General features: G+C 32.8%; 2 protein-coding genes and 1 pseudogene across 2 annotated transcripts; 2 read left to right on the top strand and 1 right to left on the bottom strand.

The window, feature by feature from the left end:
- The first annotated feature begins 223 nt into the window (after window positions 1-223).
- On the top strand, window positions 224-1,706 carry LOC125217669 (phospholipase A(1) DAD1, chloroplastic pseudogene; annotated as a pseudogene).
- A 9,776-nt stretch (window positions 1,707-11,482) lies between these two features.
- On the top strand, window positions 11,483-15,768 carry LOC148933584 (protein FAR1-RELATED SEQUENCE 5-like). Its single transcript, XM_089060678.1, has 5 exons — window positions 11,483-11,678; window positions 13,068-13,800; window positions 14,267-14,665; window positions 14,807-15,500; window positions 15,607-15,768. The coding sequence occupies exons 1-5, from the start codon at window positions 11,483-11,485 to the stop codon at window positions 15,766-15,768; spliced, it is 2,184 nt and encodes a 727-aa protein (XP_088916804.1).
- A 760-nt stretch (window positions 15,769-16,528) lies between these two features.
- LOC148933583 (uncharacterized) lies at window positions 16,529-19,666 on the bottom strand. The gene is made up of 8 exons (XM_089066610.1): window positions 19,586-19,666; window positions 19,417-19,500; window positions 18,147-18,281; window positions 17,892-18,058; window positions 17,625-17,805; window positions 17,434-17,556; window positions 16,994-17,137; window positions 16,529-16,906 (listed from the first exon to the last, which is right to left on the bottom strand). Exons 1-8 carry the CDS (start codon window positions 19,664-19,666, stop codon window positions 16,529-16,531), a joined length of 1,293 nt encoding a protein of 430 aa, XP_088922736.1.
- Between the last annotated feature and the right edge of the window lie 682 nt (window positions 19,667-20,348).

Raw genomic sequence — 20,348 nt, 5'->3', positions numbered from 1 at the left:
AGATCAGCTAGATACTTAATTTGTAGTCCCCACATAAATATGTTTCATGCAAATGCAACTATGGAATAATATCTTCCCCAAGTCCATATCCATAGCACCGTCCGAATCCCAACCCCTCCACCCCACCACAAACCCCAAACACCCTCAATATCTACTATAAATTCAGTATTCAAATAACAACGAAATTTAATAGTAGCATCGAATAAAAAACATAAAATTATACTCCTATATGTAACACACTACCCATTTATTACAAACAATGAAGTTCGCCACCGGAATCCTAAAGCCAAGCCACATGTTCTCGGCGGCTTCAAGCCACCGCGCCACCACATTGCAGCGGCCGGAGAGAACTAACACCGTCTCCACCTCCAGTTTAAGCATGGTAAACAAGCTATTACCCACAGCCGATTCCGGCCAGAGCCACGTCGCGCGGCTCCGCGACAAGTGGATGGAGTTCCAAGGGATCAAGAACTGGGAGGGGCTGCTCGATCCCCTCGACGACGATCTCCGCAACGAGATCCTCCGCTACGGCGAGTTCGTCGAAGCAGCGTACCGCTGCTTCGACTTCGACGTCACATCATCCACTTATGCCACGTGTGTAAATCCCAAAACCTCAATATTAGTCAATAAAAAAGGGTATACAGTGAAAAGGAACCTATATGCCACGTGCGGGATCCAGCTGCCTGAGTGGACAGATAGGCTACCAGCCTGGGTGTCCATTCAGTCCAGCTGGATCGGGTACGTGGCAGTCTGCGATGACGCAGACGAGATCGCCCGCCTGGGAAGGCGCGACGTGGTCATTGCGTACCGCGGGACCGCCACGTGTATGGAGTGGCTTGAGAATTTACGCGCCACACTGGCGTGCCTGCCAGTCGACATGGCTCCGGACACCTGTGAGTCAATGGTGCAGACAGGTTTCCTGAGCCTGTACACGTCTGGCAGCCAGGGTAACCCGAGCTTGCAACAGGTGGTCCGGGAGGAGATTAGTGAAATCCTCCGGGAATACGGCGGAGAGCGGCTGAGCATAACGGTGACGGGGCACAGCCTGGGGGCGGCGCTGGCGACGCTGACAGCGCACGACATAAACGTGACGTTTGAACGCGCGCCTCTGGTGACGGTGGTGTCGTTCGGGGGGCCGAGAGTGGGGAATGGGAGCTTCCGGAGGCAGCTGGAGAAGAGGGGGACGAAGGTGCTGAGGATCGTCAACTCCGACGATCCGATAACTAAAATGCCGGGATTCGTGCTGCAGAAACACGGACAAGACAAGCAGTGGGCGTATGCGGAGATAGGGAAGGAGCTGAGGCTGAGCAGCAAGGGTTGCCCGCATCTCAGCAACAGGGGGGTTGCCACGTGTCACGATCTCAAGACGTATTTGCATTTGGTTGACAACTTTGTGAGCTCAAATTGCCCTCTCAGAGCAACACTTCTCAATCTCAACGGATTTAATTAATTTTTAGGGTTTTTTACAATGCTGTAAATTAATATGCTGCCGAGCCATCTGTTTTATTCATTGATGAGGCTCACTATTGCATTGTCATAATAGAATATAAGCTGTGACATTAAAATGTAACAAAATAGTCAAATATAATATTCATGGTCCAGGATTTATAAACTAGTACCAATATACATATAGATATATTCATATATGGATTGACACATAAATGGACGAATGTCTCACAAATACGCAACAAATGAGTTTGTATAAATATAGGCATATATGAGGGGTTTTGACCATTTTTCGAAGATACAAATTCGAGCTTTCCATAATTCAATACAATTTATTAATGTGTGATGTCAAGTTGGATATTGTCGTTAATTTGAACGAAAAGTTGAATGGGACCCGAATCCCGATCTGACTTGATGTTCAATTAGGCCGGTGAATATAATGATTTTCGAAAGTTTCCTTAGTTTGTAAAATAATTTCTTTAGCACGCGTTATGCAAAACAAAGCAGAATATAAATATACATTTTAAATTTAATAGTATTTCTTTTAATAAACACTCCATACCCAAATAGTGCAAACATCAATATTTCAATTAGAGCGCAGAGAATTTAATGTATCTATATTTGAATTTTATACTTCAAACATGATTAATTGATCGTTTGATTTTAACTAAATCATTCTACAAGACTACAAGTGAACGAATGGAACAGTATATTGTTTCTTTATAAATGCCACTTGCATTATATTGGTATTGCTCGCTTGCGGCGGACATATTATAAAATACAAACTGTCGTGTTCAGGAGTACGATAAATTGTTTGAATAAGTCAATTTTTTTTAATAGTCCAGTGTAAAATATTTATAATTTCATATACACGTTTTTCATGTATTATTCCTATTGTTAAGAGTTGATTACTTCAAAGTAGGGTGCGTAGTTTTCTGTAGAATTTATTGTCACTTAATTAACTAGAAAAAGATTTAATTATTAGAGTTGATAAATTCACGAGCAAGACTATTATTTTTTTTAAAAAAAAATAATTAAAATTAATTATGATAAACTTTACTTTGTAATAAATTTTTAAATAATTAATTTAGGGGTGAGACATAGATAGTAAATGAGACATAAAAAAGAAGATAGTACTAAATCTGATTCGATGGAAACTGGATTAAGATTGAGTGGTGCATTTTTGACGTCCCACTACTCTATTTACCACTTAATTATGCATGAGATCATTTGTTCCAACTTCCAACTTTGGCGTCTCTTACTAAACTAATATTTTTTAGATTTTGCTCTAAAAAACCGTTAACTTTCTCCAATTTGTTATTTTTCATAAACTATAAAAAGGGTAAGAAAAACCATGAACTTTGGGATTGATTGTTTTTCCAGTGACAGGTCGGTCAGAAGCATATCCGGCTGGATTACGTGACATTTTTAATGTTAATCTTCAGGTGGTGTATGATGTGTAAAACCCTAGTGTTAAAAATTAAAATTAAAACATTTAAAAAATAAAAATAGTAGTACTATATCAGACATTTAAAATAAAAATACTACTATATCTTTTTGATAGTTTATGGGAAATAACATATTTTTGGGAAATTTAAAGTTTTTATGGACCAAATATTATTTTAGTTTCATTATTTTTTCTTTTACTTAAGTTAGTTATATTTGAGCATGATTGAATATCATTAACTAAGACTCAATAAACTAAATAGTGTTTATAATTGTTTTTATATGAGTATTTAATTTAAATTTTGGGTATATATATTTTAAAATTAAATTTTCTAGTGACATATTAGTATATTGAAGTTTAGGGCTCAGTATATCATAAAATATTGAAATTAGTGTTTGTTTAGCAATATTTAAACTAATAATTACCCTAAAATTCCGGAACATATTTTTTAGTGTTTGGGTTTTATAGTATTTTAATACACAATTATTATAAAATAATGAAATTAATGGGACACTGTTGATCTAATCCCTAAAAGTTTTATCGACTACGTTCTTATGCACAATGATCAAACCTGAGGTAAAATTATACAAGCATCCATATAGTTTAATCTACATTAATAATGTTTTTGTTCTTTTATATATTTAAATTAATTCCAATATTTTAAAAATTATTCATATTATTGATTTTGCAAATTATATAAAATTAAAATATAATTAATTCTATTTAGATTTTTAAAATGATAGACAAAATAGATAATTTATGCTTAGATTTATATAATTTATAATTGATGATGTTATTAATAATTTTAAGTAATTAAAATCAAAATAATTATAATAAAACGAATAATGCTCATATAAGACACTACTAGTACATAACAACGATACATGAAGGTTGGGTTGGCAATAGGTGTTGTCATAAAATTTCATTAATCATCTTAAGATTCTTGACAATCTATATTAACTTCACTTGCGACCCACAACAACTTAATCTCTACCACAAATTCACAATCCTTCTCATTTCTATTAATTGTTAATTTTTGGATTGAGTAACAATTAATGTTTCAACAATCTTAGCTTGTTAATATGTTGATTGAGACCTCTCTATTTCGTTTAGGGATACCAACGCTGCAAATATTTTTCAGATTTACAAAATTCATAAATTTCTAATTTATTGTCACATAGTATTTCCGTTCAACAAGGAATCAAATTTGTCATTTTCGTTTTCATTACAATCTTTATATTTATTTTTTAATTGTGGAATATTATATGCGAAATATACTTCTCCAAAGTTTTTCAATTTTTATCCTCAAAAATTTTGTTTTCTAGATTTATGAGTAGGCAGTAGCAATAGGGTGATGTATCTACGTTTTTTAGTTTTCAGATTAATGTACTCCATAATGCAACGGAGACAAGGACGGTGAATTTATGTTCATCATATAAAAAACACATTACTCGTTTATAATTTATATCGTATTGAGCCAGCTAGTATATACACGTGAACGTACAATTTTCCATTGCATTCACGCCGCTTAACTTATAACTACGGTCCACGTGGACTATCTTGTTTTATAGTTCATTTTGCAAGTTTAAGTCGTAGAGTATTCAATTATTTTTGGAAACTTTTCATCAAACAATACATTACAAATGAAGAACAGATGAAGACATGAAGTGGGTTTGTTTACCATCTATCATTACTTTAGTTGTTATTTTCATACATCATCCGTTCCAAGTAAAATGACAAATTTTTCAGTTGGCACAAAATTTAGGAATTATTAATTAATATATTTAATTTAAGAGAGAAGTGATGAGTGTAATTAATTTGAAAGATAATCACTTTATTATTTTAAAAAATAAAATATGTAATTATTTAAGATAAACTAAAAAAAGTGTATCATCTTAACTAGGAATATTATGTTATTTTCGTTAATGGAAGATAATTTTTAAAATTATTGGGTAAACAAAAATTTATGAGACATATACTCAAAATGGTGTAAAATTATATAAACGATTAGAGTAAAATTACTTTTTGATATGACATAAACTAAAAAATGAGTTAAGTTTGGTGTAAATGGTTGGAGACGACTTAAGAATATTTTTAATGCAATTAAGGACGCTAATTTGTGTTTATAATGCTTTAAAGAAATGTCATCATTATTGGTGTCTCAACTAAACTTAGGGGAGGTAAATGGAAGCGTCTTAGAAAAACAAAAGATTAAGATAGTTTCTTTTGCGCCCTAATTAAATTGTCGTTATTTTTCAAAATTTTACAACGTAAGTAATTGCATCTCTATTGTTGTATCATTAAAAGATTCTCCCTACGTACGCCATCAGGAGTCTCATTTCTTGGTGCCACGGGTTTTAAGAAATATTAAGAAAAATGGGTAGGAAAAAAGTTAATGGAATGTGGTTTCCGCTTGTATATTTTAATTTTAAATGAAATGTGAGCGAAATGAGTTAGTGGAATGTGAGACGTTATTATACCATTTATTGTAAAAGTGAACCAGGACTCCTATTCACGAACAAACTAAAATAAAAAAAAATGAAACTACTATTCACAGACGGTGGGAGTAAGTTTTTTTTGTGGTGGTGCAGCGACTCACCTGTCTGCCTCGGCCGAGTGTCCAAGACCATGAACTTTGGTTCTCGGCAATGGTCTTTTTCTTTGGGTCTCAATTGGGCTTCTTGGCATATATCACTTTTTGGTCCAGTTATTCAATTGAATCTAATTGGAGATGTGATATATATATCACTTTTGGACCACTTAAACACTCGGACTATATTGGAGATGGCCTAGCTCATTGGGCTCATTCATACACGTGAGGGGACCGTTGGTTCAGTAACGGCTCCCATCACCCGGGCCGGGACTCAGTACACACTTGTCGGGGCTGATGGCGCCCGCCCAAGTCCTGCTGCATCCCATAGCAACCAATATTGACTGTGGATGACATGATATACAGCACAAAAATAGACAGATACTGAAATATGCGAGTACCGTATTAAATTCGATTTTATATTCTAAACAAAAGTGCAACTGACAAGTCGCGTCAAGATTTCGGTTATCAACATATGCTACTTTGCTGCTTTAATTTGTTGCAATTCGCATCTATTAAACTAAATTAAGATCAAGAAATAATTTCCATCAAGACATAGTTAAATTGCTGAATTAAACATGGTCTGTAGAAATTAATAATGGCTTCCAAGATCATAGATTATTAGCAGTATAAACCTTTCAGATTCAGGGACATTATTAAAAATCAACCGTTATAATTTATCTCATCACTAAAAAAAACTTACTAGTATCTTTTAGGGACATAAAAATTGAGACGCAATTACTATACGTTTGAAAATTCTTAAATAAAACCAAAATTTAGGACCCAAAAAAAAGGGTCCCTGAGTTGAAGAAAAATTAACTAAATCTTTTGTGTTTTGATGACGCTTCTATTTGTGTCCCCTAATTTGAATTGACACACTAACAATAAATATACTTTATGAAGTGTTGGTGATATAATCAGATACACAAATTAACGTCCATAATAGCATTAAAAATTATCGTCATCCAATTTTTTTATTGTAGTGTATATGCATAAGGGGACACTATAGGGTAACATGATGTAATCAAATGCAAACTCTAAGTATTGTACAAACTCCAAATTATGATCCGGACTGTTAATAAATGTCAATAGATGATAAAAATAACAACAACATAAAATGTCAATACAGTGTCAATGATGTATTGATATTGTGTTGACATTATGTTAATATTTTCTGTTGATGTTATTTTGTCATCTATTGACATTTTCTAACGATCGAGATCATAATTACATTTTATCACTACCCATAGAGTGACTACATATTCAGTGGCGGACCTACTAAGGGTCTTTGGGGGATCCATGAAACCCCCAATAATTGAAAAAAGCCCTATATATTTTATATTCATTCGAATCATGTATCACTAAATTGCTGAAGTGGTAAACTGCAAGGCCTATAACCTTAACACCTCGTGTTTGAATCCTATCAAGCACAGTTGGTCTTTTATTATTTTAAACTTGTTTTTTCACAATTTTTTGTGATGTTGTTACATCTATTATTCATGAAAATATTTATGTTTTATTGTAATTCATTAATTAATTTATTTCAAAATCTATTCAGAATTGATAATTTCATTTTTTTTTGCTATTTTTTGTGATATATTTTTTATTTTTCTAAAACTATTATACACAAAAATTTTCATGTTATATACTTCATTACTTAACTTATTTCAAAATTTACTCATAATTAATAATATTAAATATATATATATATATATAGGGATGTATTCATATACTTTTCCCATCTTTTGTGCTTTTTCCTTTTTAATCTCCTCCATCCATTATTAAGATCTAAAGGCTGAAATTAGTTCCCGATTTAATCATTTTTATTCATTAAAAAATTATAGAAGGGCGTTTAGGGGATATGGATTGACGTCGGTTATGGTAAGTCCATGATTCTTTCCCTCACAATATCTTGCAGCGGTTTTTTTCATTCATAGTACAGAATTGTCTCTTCTCTTTCATCGTTCTCCATTCTCCATTCTCTTTCATCTTGCAGCGATTAATCTTTCATCGTTCTTCATTCTCGAAAATTATGGTCTTAACAAATAGTGCGATCGTGCGAAACTTGTAGAATTATTTTTTGGAGAGTTCCGAGAAGATTATCTTTACTACAATGGAAGAAGGTGGTTCTTCAACAATGGACGAAGCTTATGATTCAACTATGGAAGAAGGTAAATTTGTCGAAAAGTATTTGATTATTGTATCAACGTTTCATTAATTTCCATATCACACATATTAACGCAACCCTTTTTGATTTTCTGTATCTGTTAATTGGTACTAGTTCCATAATTGACGTTAACAATGGAAGAAGGTTTATGTAACTTGAAACTATCCAGTAGGTTTTACCGGTAATTGGTGGATATGGTTTAGGGTTTAGTGTTTATTTTGTTTTCTCGGCTGCTATGTTATGATGTACGAATAGTAGTCTTTTCTGGATTGGAGCAGCCCCGTATCGTGCCATATTATCGAATTTGTGTTGTTCAACAATGGAAGAAGTTAGTCCAGTAGGCTTCAGCAGTAATTGGTGGATGTGGTTTAGTATTTTGCTTAGGCGACAAGTCTCATGTATTAGGGTTTAGTGTTTATTTTTTTTTCTCGCCTCTGCTGTGTTGTAATTTTGGATTTATATAAAGTACGAATAACAGTGTATAATGCATTCTTTCTTATATGTAATGTATGGTTGATATCATATAATGAAAATAAATTCTGATATGCTTTTATTTATGTATAGTGTTCGTTATACTGTTTCAAATCAAGGGATATCGCTTTTCTACGGTTTTATTCGACGGTTTGAGACGGACATTGACGTGCTTTGTGCATTCGTAGGTGGTTTGGAAGAACTTGTTAATTCTCTTCAAGCTGGAACTCCTCCAACGTCGGCCTTTGAAAAGAGGCGCATGATTGAAGAGTTTTATGGAATGCCAAGGCCTGAAGTAGTAGAGGTCCATCCTCCAGATTTTGTAAAGACCAAGGGTCATGCTAGCAGCTCCGCGAGCCAACTGATTTCAAACAGAGAAAAGGCTGTAAAGGAGGCTAGTAGGCCTCTTAGACGTTGTAAGGCGTGCGATGAGTTGGGACATCACGACTCTAGAAACTGTCCAATGCTTAAAGAGATGGCGAAGGAGAAAGAGTTTAGTAAAGGCAAGAGAAAAGCTTGATGTGTTTTGTACCTAAAAAATTAGTTTTCGTCTTGTATTCAGTTTTATTATTTGTTTCGTTGTCTTAGTTTTATTATTTCTAGCGCTGTGAACATTTTATGCATAATAAATTTGCATTTTTCGGGAGTTAATGTGCATTATCGAACAATAGCCTTGCATTAATAATGATTTTCTGTGCATTACTCCCTTTATTTATACCATTATTCCATTACTTTGTTAACGTGCATTATCGAACAATAGTCTTGCATTAATAATGATTTTCTGTGCATTACTCCCTTTATTTAAGTACAAAAAGTTAAGTGCTTGTAGACAATAATGTACAACTTCGTTACTAATAATGTACATTAACAGACTAAAAATGTATAATTATTATGCATAAATTGTTGACAGTGGTAGGATTAATAACACATTCGAAACGAAATGATAACTAAGACTAAACCGAAAACTAGAACTAATAATGTTTTTAGGTACAAGATACATCAAGATTTCCTCTTGCCCTTATGAAGCTCTTTCTCCTTTGCCATCTCTTTAAACATTGGACAGTTTCTAGAGTCGTGATGTCCCATCTCATCGCAAGCCTTGCACCGTCTAAGAGGCCTAGTAGCCTCCTTTATTGCCTTTTCCCTCTTGGAAATCAGACGAGAGGCAATAGGACCTTTGCTGCTCAACCAACCTCTCCCTGAACTTTTGCGCAATCGCAAGTGGAAGAACATCATCCACCGCTTCGTCAATATCTAACCAAGGCTGCTTCGCCGCTGCTCGAAAATCAATAATGTATCGCATTAATGCACAATACTAACTGTATAATGTACAAAAGTAAGCAAATAATGGACCAAGGAATATTACATTCTATCAACCATTGACCTTTTATAAAACCGAAGCATTTAAAGTAAAACAAAAAACATAATGTACACCACTCCATACAATAATTTACACCACTCCCTACAATAATATACAAATGGCAACAAATAATGCAAATATGAATACAAATTTCACTCAATTTTAAGGCATTTTATCAAACCGATTGATGTAGATTCAAACAAAAAAGTAATGCACACCACTACCTACAATAATGTACACATTGCATCAAATAATGCACGAATGAATATAAAGGCAAATGCAAGACAAACCAAAAATCAACCCAGATACGATTTCATCTACCAAATCGCCCAATACACAATTGGAAACCAGTCATTCACTACAAACTTCAATAATGGACAGAACCCTATAAAAAATGAACACGATTTTACGATTTACAGTGGGTATTACGAAAAAATAGGCGATTAACAGTGGGTATTACGAAAAAATGAACCCTATCAATAATCGACGATTAGGTTGTGTGTCGGCGGTGAAAATAGGCGATTAACAGTGGGTTTTACGAAAAATTGAATCATTAAATGTGTCGACCAAATGTGTGAAAAAATCGTCACTGTTTTAATGACGAAAATTGACGATTAGAAGTGTCTCTTACCAAAAATCGGAACTTTTGAAACCCGCCTTGTTGTCGACTGTAAATCTATCATCGCGCGGCGAAGGAATCACATTAGAACTATGAATCGTCGACCGGCGGTGCTTTCACGGCGAAAAATCGGCCGGAGTGGTGGTGTCTCTTCAATTTGAGTAGCGGCTAGGGTTTTTCCTAGTTTGAAATGGGGGAGACGATTTCAGAATCGTGGGCTGATGGGAAGAGACGTTTGGAGTGAGAGAGAGATTGAGCATATGGAAGGATTGCTTAAATCTCGCTCCTGCCATTTTAATTCATGGATGTTTTACAATTTTACCCATATAATGCACAGAATGAACCTAATAATGCAACACAGGATGATTTTGTAAGGCATCATCTAGTCCATCCATCATACTAATCTAATGGATGTGATCAAGAAGGAAATAGTATCTAAAGGGGTAAAAGGAGTTTAATGCTACCCTATATATATATATATATATAATATATATATATATATATATATATATATATAGGGGAGCACTAGGGTGCCCCCTTATTTAGAGTCACAACGTACATCCAATCTGGTGCTGCCATGTGGCACAAAACATGCAATATTTTAAACACAAAAATGCAATCTAGTTGTATATGCATTTTTGCAGATTGCATTTTTGTTGTATGTAAATTGCATTTTATAGTGTTGAGTTTTGCATTTTCACATATAAAAATGCAATCCGTCTATATATAAAATGCAATTTAAACAGTCAATATTTAAAATGCAAAACTTAACAATAAAAAATGCAATCTGCATATAACAAAAATGCAATCTGCCGAAATTCATTTATAGCTTCTACAAATGCGTATTGCATTTTTCTGTATACAATATTGCATTTTTCGTGCCATGTGGCAGCACGTGGTTGGATGTACGTTGTAACTTTAAAATTAGTTGTTATACTAGATATATAGAGTTGTGATCAATGTCGAACCATTCTTAAGGGCCGAACTAGAGACCAAATTAAGGCCTTCCATTTTCTTAATCTTGTGGCTAGGATTAATTTACAATTTATTTTTAATTTTATTCAATTAAAACTTGCTGAGGGGTATTTTAGGAAATTAATTTTTAACATGCAAAACCTATTCTCTTCATCTCAATTGCGTTTCGTCGTTCTCCTCATCTCAATCGTAATTCGTCGTTCTCCTTCAATTCTCCTTCAATTCTCGTTCAATTCACGATCTGCCGTCCACGATCTTCAATCAAGTTCTTCAATCAAGTTCTTCTACAATCTTCCTCAATCTTCCTTCCACGATTCTTCAATTTAGGATCGCGTTCTACTTTAATTCACGATCTGCCTTTGATTCACCATCGCGTTTTGCTTCAATTTGGCAATATTCTGACTCTCATGGAGAATATCGACGGATTAGGATCTACATCAACAAATTTCGCGGTTGAAGACGTATTAGGATCTACTTCAACTGGATCTACATCGAAAAATGTTGGATCGATTATGGATGATCTTACTAATCCAGGAGGATCTCTTTTTGATACGGATTCTGATTCAGATTTAGAGCCAGAATCAGATAATACCACAGTTGAAGGTTCATGACTTTTTCCAATTGAGTAATGTGTTATTTTTTATGTTTTTCATGTTTGTAGTGTAATCATATTAATAATGAAGAAAATGGTCGGAAAAATGAGCTAAAAACTACGTTGCAACGTTGGAACGCTGATCCATGAGCTTAAAACTAATGAAGTAAAACAAATTTTTTTCATGTTTGTAGTGTATATGCGATTTGTACTCATGATGAACTACACTTTGGTTATCCTGAACTAATAACAAGTAAAACTGAACTTTTGTTCTTGTTGAATATTAAATGCTGATATTATTGTAGTGTATATGCGATTTGTACTCATAATGAAGTAAAGTTAAGTTATCCTGAAGTAATAACTAGTAAAACTGAACTTATGTTCTTATTGAATATTAAATGTTGATATTATTATAGTATATATGCTGACTTGTTTGCACATTAAAATGAACTACATATTCTTTTTAATGAAGTAATAAATTGATAAGATGAAGTAATAAATTATGATAATGAAGTAATATCATTGATTTGTTTATACAGTTAGGTTTATTACCAAAATGAAGTAATAAAACATGAGAATGAAGTAATAAACTGATAAGATCCTGTAATATAAATGATCTGTTTTCCTTTTAATTATAATCTAGTTAGTATGAAGTATTGAATTCATAAAATGAAGTAATAAGTTAGGATAATGAAGTAATATAAATGATCTGTTTACACAGTAGGTTTTATTACTAAAATGAAGTAATAATTCATAATAATGAAGTAAATCACTGTTAAAATGAATTAATAAAATATTATCATGAAGTAACATCTTTAACTGATGTGTTGTTTGCATATTAAAGTATGCCATCAATTCGACTAAATTGTTGTTATAATGAAGTAAAGTTAAGTTATCCTGAAGTAATAACCATTAAAACCGAACTTCTGTTCTTATTGAATATTAAATGCTGATATTATTGTAGTGTATATGCTGACTTGTTTGCACATTAAAATGAACTACATATTCTTTTTAATGAAGTAATAAACTGATAAGATGAAATAATAAATTATGATAATGAAGTAATATCATTGATTTGTTTATACAGTTGGGTTTTATTACTAAAATGAAGTAATAATTCATAATAATGAACTAAATCACTATTAAAATGAAGTAATAATTCATAATAATGAAGTAAATCGCTGTAAAAATGAATTAATAAAATATTATAATGAAGTAATATATTTAACTGATGTGTTGTTTGCACATTAAAGTATGCCATTAATTCGACTAAATTGTTGTTATAATGAAGTAATAAAACAGCTAAATGAACTAAACTGTTGTTATAATGAACTAAATTTGTAGGCATAAATTGTTTGTTTTAATTTTCCACTGACAGTAGTTTGCATGTTTTATATCAGTGTCATACCTACCTGACTGTCCATCCCAACTGAAGCCCTATGTAGGACTGATTTTTCCTAAACTTGATGATGCTACTGAGTTCTATAATAATTATGCACGGCATGTTGGGTTTGACACTCGTAAACATGGATCAAAGAAGGAGGGGGATCTTGTCACATGGTTATATGTTGTGTGCAGTAGAGAAGGTGAGAAGAAAAATAAAATGCAAGGGCATGAGTCAAAACGTAGACGTTCTTCTAGGAAGTGTTTTTGCAAGTCTAAAATTGGGATTAAGTTTTGTAAGGGAATTGGTTATGTTGTCAAACAGTTTGAAGAAAAACAAAATTATGATATGGTTGAGGGACGCCATAGGCGATTCATGAGGCTGAATCGCAACATTGATCTAATGCATCAGAAATTTATATTAGATTGTGCAAGTGCAAACATAGGTCCTACGTTGAATTTTAAGTTGCTGAATGAGGTTCTTGGTGAGCTGGATTATGTTGGGTGTACGGTTGTAGAAGTTCGAAACTATAGGCGCGACTTGAGAGCATTTACTCGTGGGGCAGATGCACAAATGATACTTAATGAAATGAGCCGAAAGAAGGAGAATTGTCCAGCATTCACTTATGATTTTGAGGTGAACTCCAAAGATAGGCTCACTCGTCTTTTCTGGTGTGATCCCATTGCTATTAAGAATTTCCATCTCTACGGTGATATAGTATCGTTTGACGCAACCTATTCAACTAACAGGTATGAAGTATGTTGTTTATAGTAAAATGATTATTGATGTGATCAACTTGCATATGCATGAAACATTTACTTTAGGTACTAGTAACTGTCAATAATGAATTAATAGTCTACTGGAATGAAGTGAGTGCATAATTATTTAGAATTCTTAGTTGAATGTAGTAAAACTCCGACAAGATGAAGTATTTACCAAACAGAATGAACTAACTTATAATGCTGTTTATAGTAAAATGATTATCGATGTGATCAACTTGCATATGCATGAAACATTGACTTTAGGTACTAGTAACTGTCAATAGTGAATTAATAGTCTACTGGAATGAAGTGAGTGCATAATTATTTAGAATTCTTAGTTGAATGTAGTAAAACTCCGACAAGATGAAGTATTTACTAAACAGAATGAACTAACTTATAATTCATGTACTGCATAACATTTACTGAATCTTTTTGATGAATTGATTTAATGCAGGTACTGCATGATATTTGCACCGTTCACAGGAAAAGACAACCATGGAAGACCTGTAACATTTGGTGCAGGCTTATTATCTAAGGAAAATGCCGATTCTTTCTCATGGTTTTTTGAACGTTTTGTCAAATGCATGGGTTCTGCACCAAAATTGATCATTATTGATCAGGATTTGGGAATGAAGGTTGCTGTGGAAAGAGTCCTTGTTGATATAAGACATCGATGGTGCATGTGGCACATCATGTTTAAAGTTGTGGAAAAGTTACCAAAGAGTCAACTTGGCAATGAAGATTTGAAAAAGGAGTTAAATAGTTGTGTTTGGTCTGAGTTGATAGAGCCTGAAGAATTTGAAGAATCCTGGAATAATGTAATGGAAAAATATGGGCTTAAGGACAATGAGTGGTTTACCTCTATGTTTGACTCACGAAAATATTGGGCACGTATCCTCCTTTGGAAACATATTTTATGTCTGCTGAAGTATATTAGCCAATAAATGATGTATTTTTTATTACTTGATGAACTACATGTTCCTGCATATTTTAGGGATTTTCCAATGAGTTCATTGATAAAGACCACATCTATATCTGAATCTCAGAACATATTCTTCAAGAGGTACTCCAAGTCTCGATCTAATCTTGTTGAATTTCTTATGTATTACAAAAATGCATTGGATGGTCAAAGGAGCAACAATAATAGGCTTGAATACTTGGATTTTAACACAATTCCAACTTTGAAAACAAATTCAGCTCTTGAGAAGTATGCATCAACAATTTACAGTGACAGTGGTTTCAAACTAATTCAGATTGAGATTGAGGAAGCAGTCTATAATGTCACCATGGTGACAGTGTCAACCGTTGGTGAGAATGAGATTTATGTGTTGAATGATAAGTTCTCAAAGAACTGGACAGTTTCATACTCAATTTCTTGTGATTCATATGCATGTGGTTGTAAGATGTTTGAGAGGCTTGAGCTCGTTTGCAGTCATATATTTTGGATCTTGAGAAAAAAAAAATTGAAGTTAGTCCCTGATGAGTTACATGGAGGACACTGGATGAAGTCTAAATTTGTCAAGCCTGTGCATTTTGGTTTTGATGATAATATTGAGTCATTTATTGCTGTGGATGAGACGAAGCAGGAATACAGGGATATGCATGCAGATTTTTATGATATCGCACGGCTTATAGAGGGAGATGGTGATAAAATTCGTGCATTTAGACATATTATGGCTGAATACTTGGTGAGGGAAATGTATTGTCTATAAGTGAAAAGAGACAGATGATTGAGAATTTTTATGGCCCAGAAGTCCCTAGTGAAATAGAAGTTCATCCACCTGATGTTGTCAGCACCCTGGTCGACGTCTTTCACGACTTGAGAAAGAAATAAGAGAGTTGTCGAAGCCTGGAAGGAAATGTGGAAAATGTGGCGAGATTGGTCAGCATGATTCAAGGAATTGTGACAAGATACAGGAGTTGAAGAAGAAGAAAAAGAGGAAACAACAATGTTGATGCTTGTTGTTCTGTTCTCGAACAGTAGTTCTGTTTTGTTGTTTATTACTTCAGTGGAATATGTTTTGTTCTTCATTTTTTAAGTTCAGTACTTCAGACCCGTAGTTTCTTATTTCATTTATAATTTGAATTTGAATTAGTTTAAACTTTTTATGAAAACAGATCATTAGCTTATTAATTGATATGAGTTTATTATATCATTAAATAGAATATTTAGTTCATTTATATGTGCAAATAACACAGCAGTTAAATAGATACTTCATAATAAAAGTCTGATACTTCATTATTATAGATTTCCACTTCATTATTATAATTTTTTACTTCATTCTACAAATTAACTACCCAATGAATTAAATCTATTATCCAATGCGACATTTAAATCTAATATAGAACAAATTAATAAGTGAAGTACTTTAGTTTGAATTGCTCAAAACAGATTTATGTATATTTCAAAACTTAATCTGCAAAAATCTTCATTTGTATGAGCAAATAACACAGCAGTTAAATTTAAACCATAAACCCATACAACACAGTAAATAGATACTTCATAATAAAAGTCTGATACTTCATTATTATAGATTTCCACTTCATTATTATAATTTATTATTTCATTCTACAAATTAACTACCCAATGAACTATATCTATTATCCAATGCGACATTTAAATCTAATATAGAACAAAATTAATAAGCGAAGTACTTTATTTTGAATTGCTCAAAACAGATCAATGTATATATCAAAACTTAATCTGCTAAAATCTTCATTTTTTCTTTAAATATGCTGCAATCATTTTCTCAACATCTATTACATGGCTATTGCTTTCCTCTTTATAGTATGCTGCGGTAACTTGTTTGTTGTTGAAGCTTGTATGGCTGTTATTTGCTAACATCAATGCTGAGCAATACTTGGCCCTCAAGCTCTGGAGAACACCTGAACTTGATTTTTTTAAACCACAGTTCCAACAACCTTCGCGCTCACCCTTGTATGTTTCCATGTGGCGCATTAGAAATACTCCACAGTCTTCAACATTTTCAGAAGTTCTCCATGGCATTTTGAATCTCTGTATTTCAGCATTGGATATTGTCTTGCACTGTTTGTGAAGACCAATGTTGGTGAGGAAGTGACAAAAATATGATCTCTGCATGGATAATAAAATATATGTTATTTTTAGTTGTGTATCATATGTAAGTGTAATAAAATTAAATCATATGTGAAGAATACAAACCAGCGTCTCTGGAATGTCACTATAATTGGTTGTGAGATCATTATCGTCGCCATTTTCAGAGTTATCTAGTACAGCAATTCCATTTCTTTTGAAGCAAAAGCAAATACCATAATAATGCTCATTCGCACATATGGGGAAAAAGACCTATGTAATGAAGTAAAAGATCACACGAATGAAGTAAAAAACTGGGAGAATGAAGTATTGTTAAATATCTGAAGAATATGAAACAACACAACAGCTGATTTTATTCCTAAAACCCTAAACCCATACAAAACAGTAAATAGATAGTTCATATTTAGAGTCTATTACTTCACTATTAAGTTTTATTACTTCATTTTGGCAATTAACTACTTCATAGGTTTATACAGTATAGCTTTAACTTCATTTTTTCAAATTACTACTTCATAAAAAATTAAGATACTTCAGAATGATGCTTGTACCGTGTCCACATGTTCCCATTTGAAATTCTGTATTTCCTTCACGTCTCTGTCCAAGTTGCTGTAGAAGTTTGCAATGATTTTGCTGACATCCATGTTTTGAGGCTTTGTAACAATCGTATACAACTGTATATTAACATAGTTAGGATTTTCACAACAATTAATATTATTTAATTTAAATAATATGTACTTACACATGGATAAGTGGTGAAAAATAGTCGCCTTGATGAGTTCAGTGATCGGAATTCTTCCATATTGTTGAGGTAGGAAGCCCATGCATCTATAACGCCAACCACAATTAATTTCCTAGGTATCAAGGAACACATTTCCATCTTTGTAACTTTTACAACGTCATCGTCATAAACAAGTTCAAGTCTGCATATTTTTTAATATATGTTAGAATTTCACATACTAGTAAAAATAATGCAATACACTATTAGAAAACAATTTAGAAATCATACTTTTCCGTTTTATGTGTTGTAAGAATCCAGTAATATGATTCTTTTTCATCTTTACTGAGCTTGTTTGTAATCTTAACTGGTCGTTCATTGAATGGAGATCTCAATGCATGAGACACATTTTTCTCATTTCTAGTACGTACATCCATCCGTTCCTTCAAAGTTTTGATCTATTGTTTGCAATAAATAAATCAATTATTATAGCTTCATCATATTAAGAACAAACTTCAAATTATCTATGACTTTGCACAAGCTTACCTTGTTGGCGTTGTAAACAATGAGCTCAGTTGACACTGGCTTACCAACCAAACAACTTTCCATGAAATCATCATCCATGTCTATATCCTTATAAGCATTCAACACTGACTGAATTTCCGCATCCACATTAATATTCTACATAATGAACTAAATTGTAAATAAAATGAAGTACAAAGTATGTACTGCTGTTTGAGTATGACATTCATAAACATAGATCAAAAAAAGGCAAAGGATCATTTCAATGCTTTTATGTTGTGTGTAGTAGGAGGATACATATTTTTAATTATGTAAATTAGATTTGTACCTTGGTTCCATCATCTTTATGAAATCTCACATTGGATCTATGCTAATCAACACACGGTGTATTCAAATTCTGGTAGTGGTTCAGAAAATGATACATTTCAGGGACAAGATACTTCATTATTTAAGATGTATTCTTCTCAAATTGTTATTTTACCTTCTCCGTTAGATTAACTCTTAAATTTTCCATAAGTCCAGCATCAACACTGAACTTTGATGGCTGTGTAACATCTACCATTTGTATACTAAGATCCTGAAAGTAGAATTACATAACAAAATACTTCACTAAATAAGATAGTTAATTCATAATGAACTGGATCTTCTACATAATGAACCAAATTATAAATATAATGAAGTAAAAAGTATTCAGTGCTTGTTAGATTTGACATTTGTTGTGTATAGTAGGGTGATAAAGATTTTTAATCATGTAATTTAGATTTATATAAAAAACAGTTAATACAGTATGACAGTTACTTCATCATACTGAAATATTACTTCAAACAGAGTTAATAAAATGCAAGGTAAAAAATAGTTCATTCAGTACAACAGTTACTTCATTATATTGAAATATTACTTCAAACAGAGTTAATAAAAGGTAAGGTAAAAAATAGTTCATTCAATACGACAATTACTTCATAATACTGAAATATTATTTCAAATAGAGATAATAAAAGGCAAGGTAACACTGAACTTTGATGGCTGTGTAATATCTGCCATTTGTATACTAAGATTCTGGAAGTAGAATAACATAACAAAATACTTCATTAAATAAGATAGTTAATTCATAATGAACTGGATCTTCTACGTAATGAACCAAATTATTAATATAATGAAGTAAAAAGTATTCAATGCTTGTTAGGTTTGACATTTGTAACCATGGATCAAACAAGTAAAGGGATCATGTCACATGGTTGTATGTTGTGTGTAGTAGGGTGATAAAGATTTTTAATCATGTAATTTAGATTTATACCTTGGTACCATCATCCTTTGGCTCATCATCTATATGCAATCTCACATTTGATCCATGTTGAACAACACATAATGTATGCAAATCCTGGTATTGATTTAGAAAATTATTTATTCCAAAGACAAACTATTTCATTTTTTGAGATGTATACTTCTGAAAATTCAGATTTTACCTTCTCCATTATATTAGCTATTAAGTTATCCATAAGGCATGCGTCAACACTGAAGTTTGATGGCGATGTAACATCTGCCATTTGTACATTAAGACCCTGCCAGTAGTATTATATAAAAAATAGTTCATTCAGTATGACAGTTACTTCATCATAACGAAATATTACTTCAAACAGAGTTAATAAAGGGTAAGGTAAAAAATAGTTCATTCAGTACGATAATTACTTCATTTTACTGAAATATTACTTCAAACAGACTTAATAAAAAGCAAGGTAAAATTTTACCTTATTCACATCATCTACGGGCATGAATTGTACAGCCTCGAAGATATAGTTCCCGGGATATATGTCCCTTGACGGTGTATTATCAACCTGTCAATTATAAACAACAATACAAACAAAACCCAATGAACAACTGTTCTCCATTGCCTAAATAGAACATGTTAGTTACAAAAACCATTTCATATTTTACAACAAAATAAGTTTAGTTCATCCCCAAATACAAAACAAAATAAGTCAGTTAGTTACATCCCATTGTTTATATGAATTACAACACAACAAAACAAAGTTCCCATACTACAACATCCAAGTTTTCAACCAAGAAGCCATTCATCCACTTACGTTCCTTCCTCCAACCTCAAATCCTAAATCAAACGAAGGACCTTCAGTTTCCCATCTTTTTCTTAGCTCTGCCACCTTCATTACTTTCTCAACTGCAGCGATAAATTCTGGATCATCAACGTCGTCATCTTGCATTGCTTGAGAC

This window comes from Salvia hispanica, chromosome 1 (genome assembly GCF_029641045.1).
Source record: "Salvia hispanica isolate PSC_SH4W2 chromosome 1, Shi_PSC_v1, whole genome shotgun sequence".
Lineage (NCBI taxonomy): Eukaryota > Viridiplantae > Streptophyta > Magnoliopsida > Lamiales > Lamiaceae > Salvia > Salvia hispanica.
Note: the sequence above shows the minus strand (reverse complement) of the source record. Positions and strands in the feature narration are given on the sequence as shown.

Coding starts and splice junctions, on each gene's coding strand:
- LOC148933583 (XM_089066610.1), bottom strand. CDS start 19,666: ATGGCAGATGTTACATCGCCATCAAACTTCAGTGTTGACGCATGCCTT. Junction 19,501..19,585: donor TAGCTAATATAATGGAGAAG/GTAAAATCTGAA, acceptor AATCAATACCAG/GATTTGCATACATTATGTGT. Junction 17,557..17,624: donor TTTTCACCACTTATCCATGT/GTAAGTACATAT, acceptor GTTAATATACAG/TTGTATACGATTGTTACAAA.
- LOC148933584 (XM_089060678.1), top strand. CDS start 11,483: ATGGAGAATATCGACGGATTAGGATCTACATCAACAAATTTCGCGGTT. Junction 14,666..14,806: donor GGGCTTAAGGACAATGAGTG/GTTTACCTCTAT, acceptor TGCATATTTTAG/GGATTTTCCAATGAGTTCAT. Junction 15,501..15,606: donor ATATTATGGCTGAATACTTG/GTGAGGGAAATG, acceptor TGATGTTGTCAG/CACCCTGGTCGACGTCTTTC.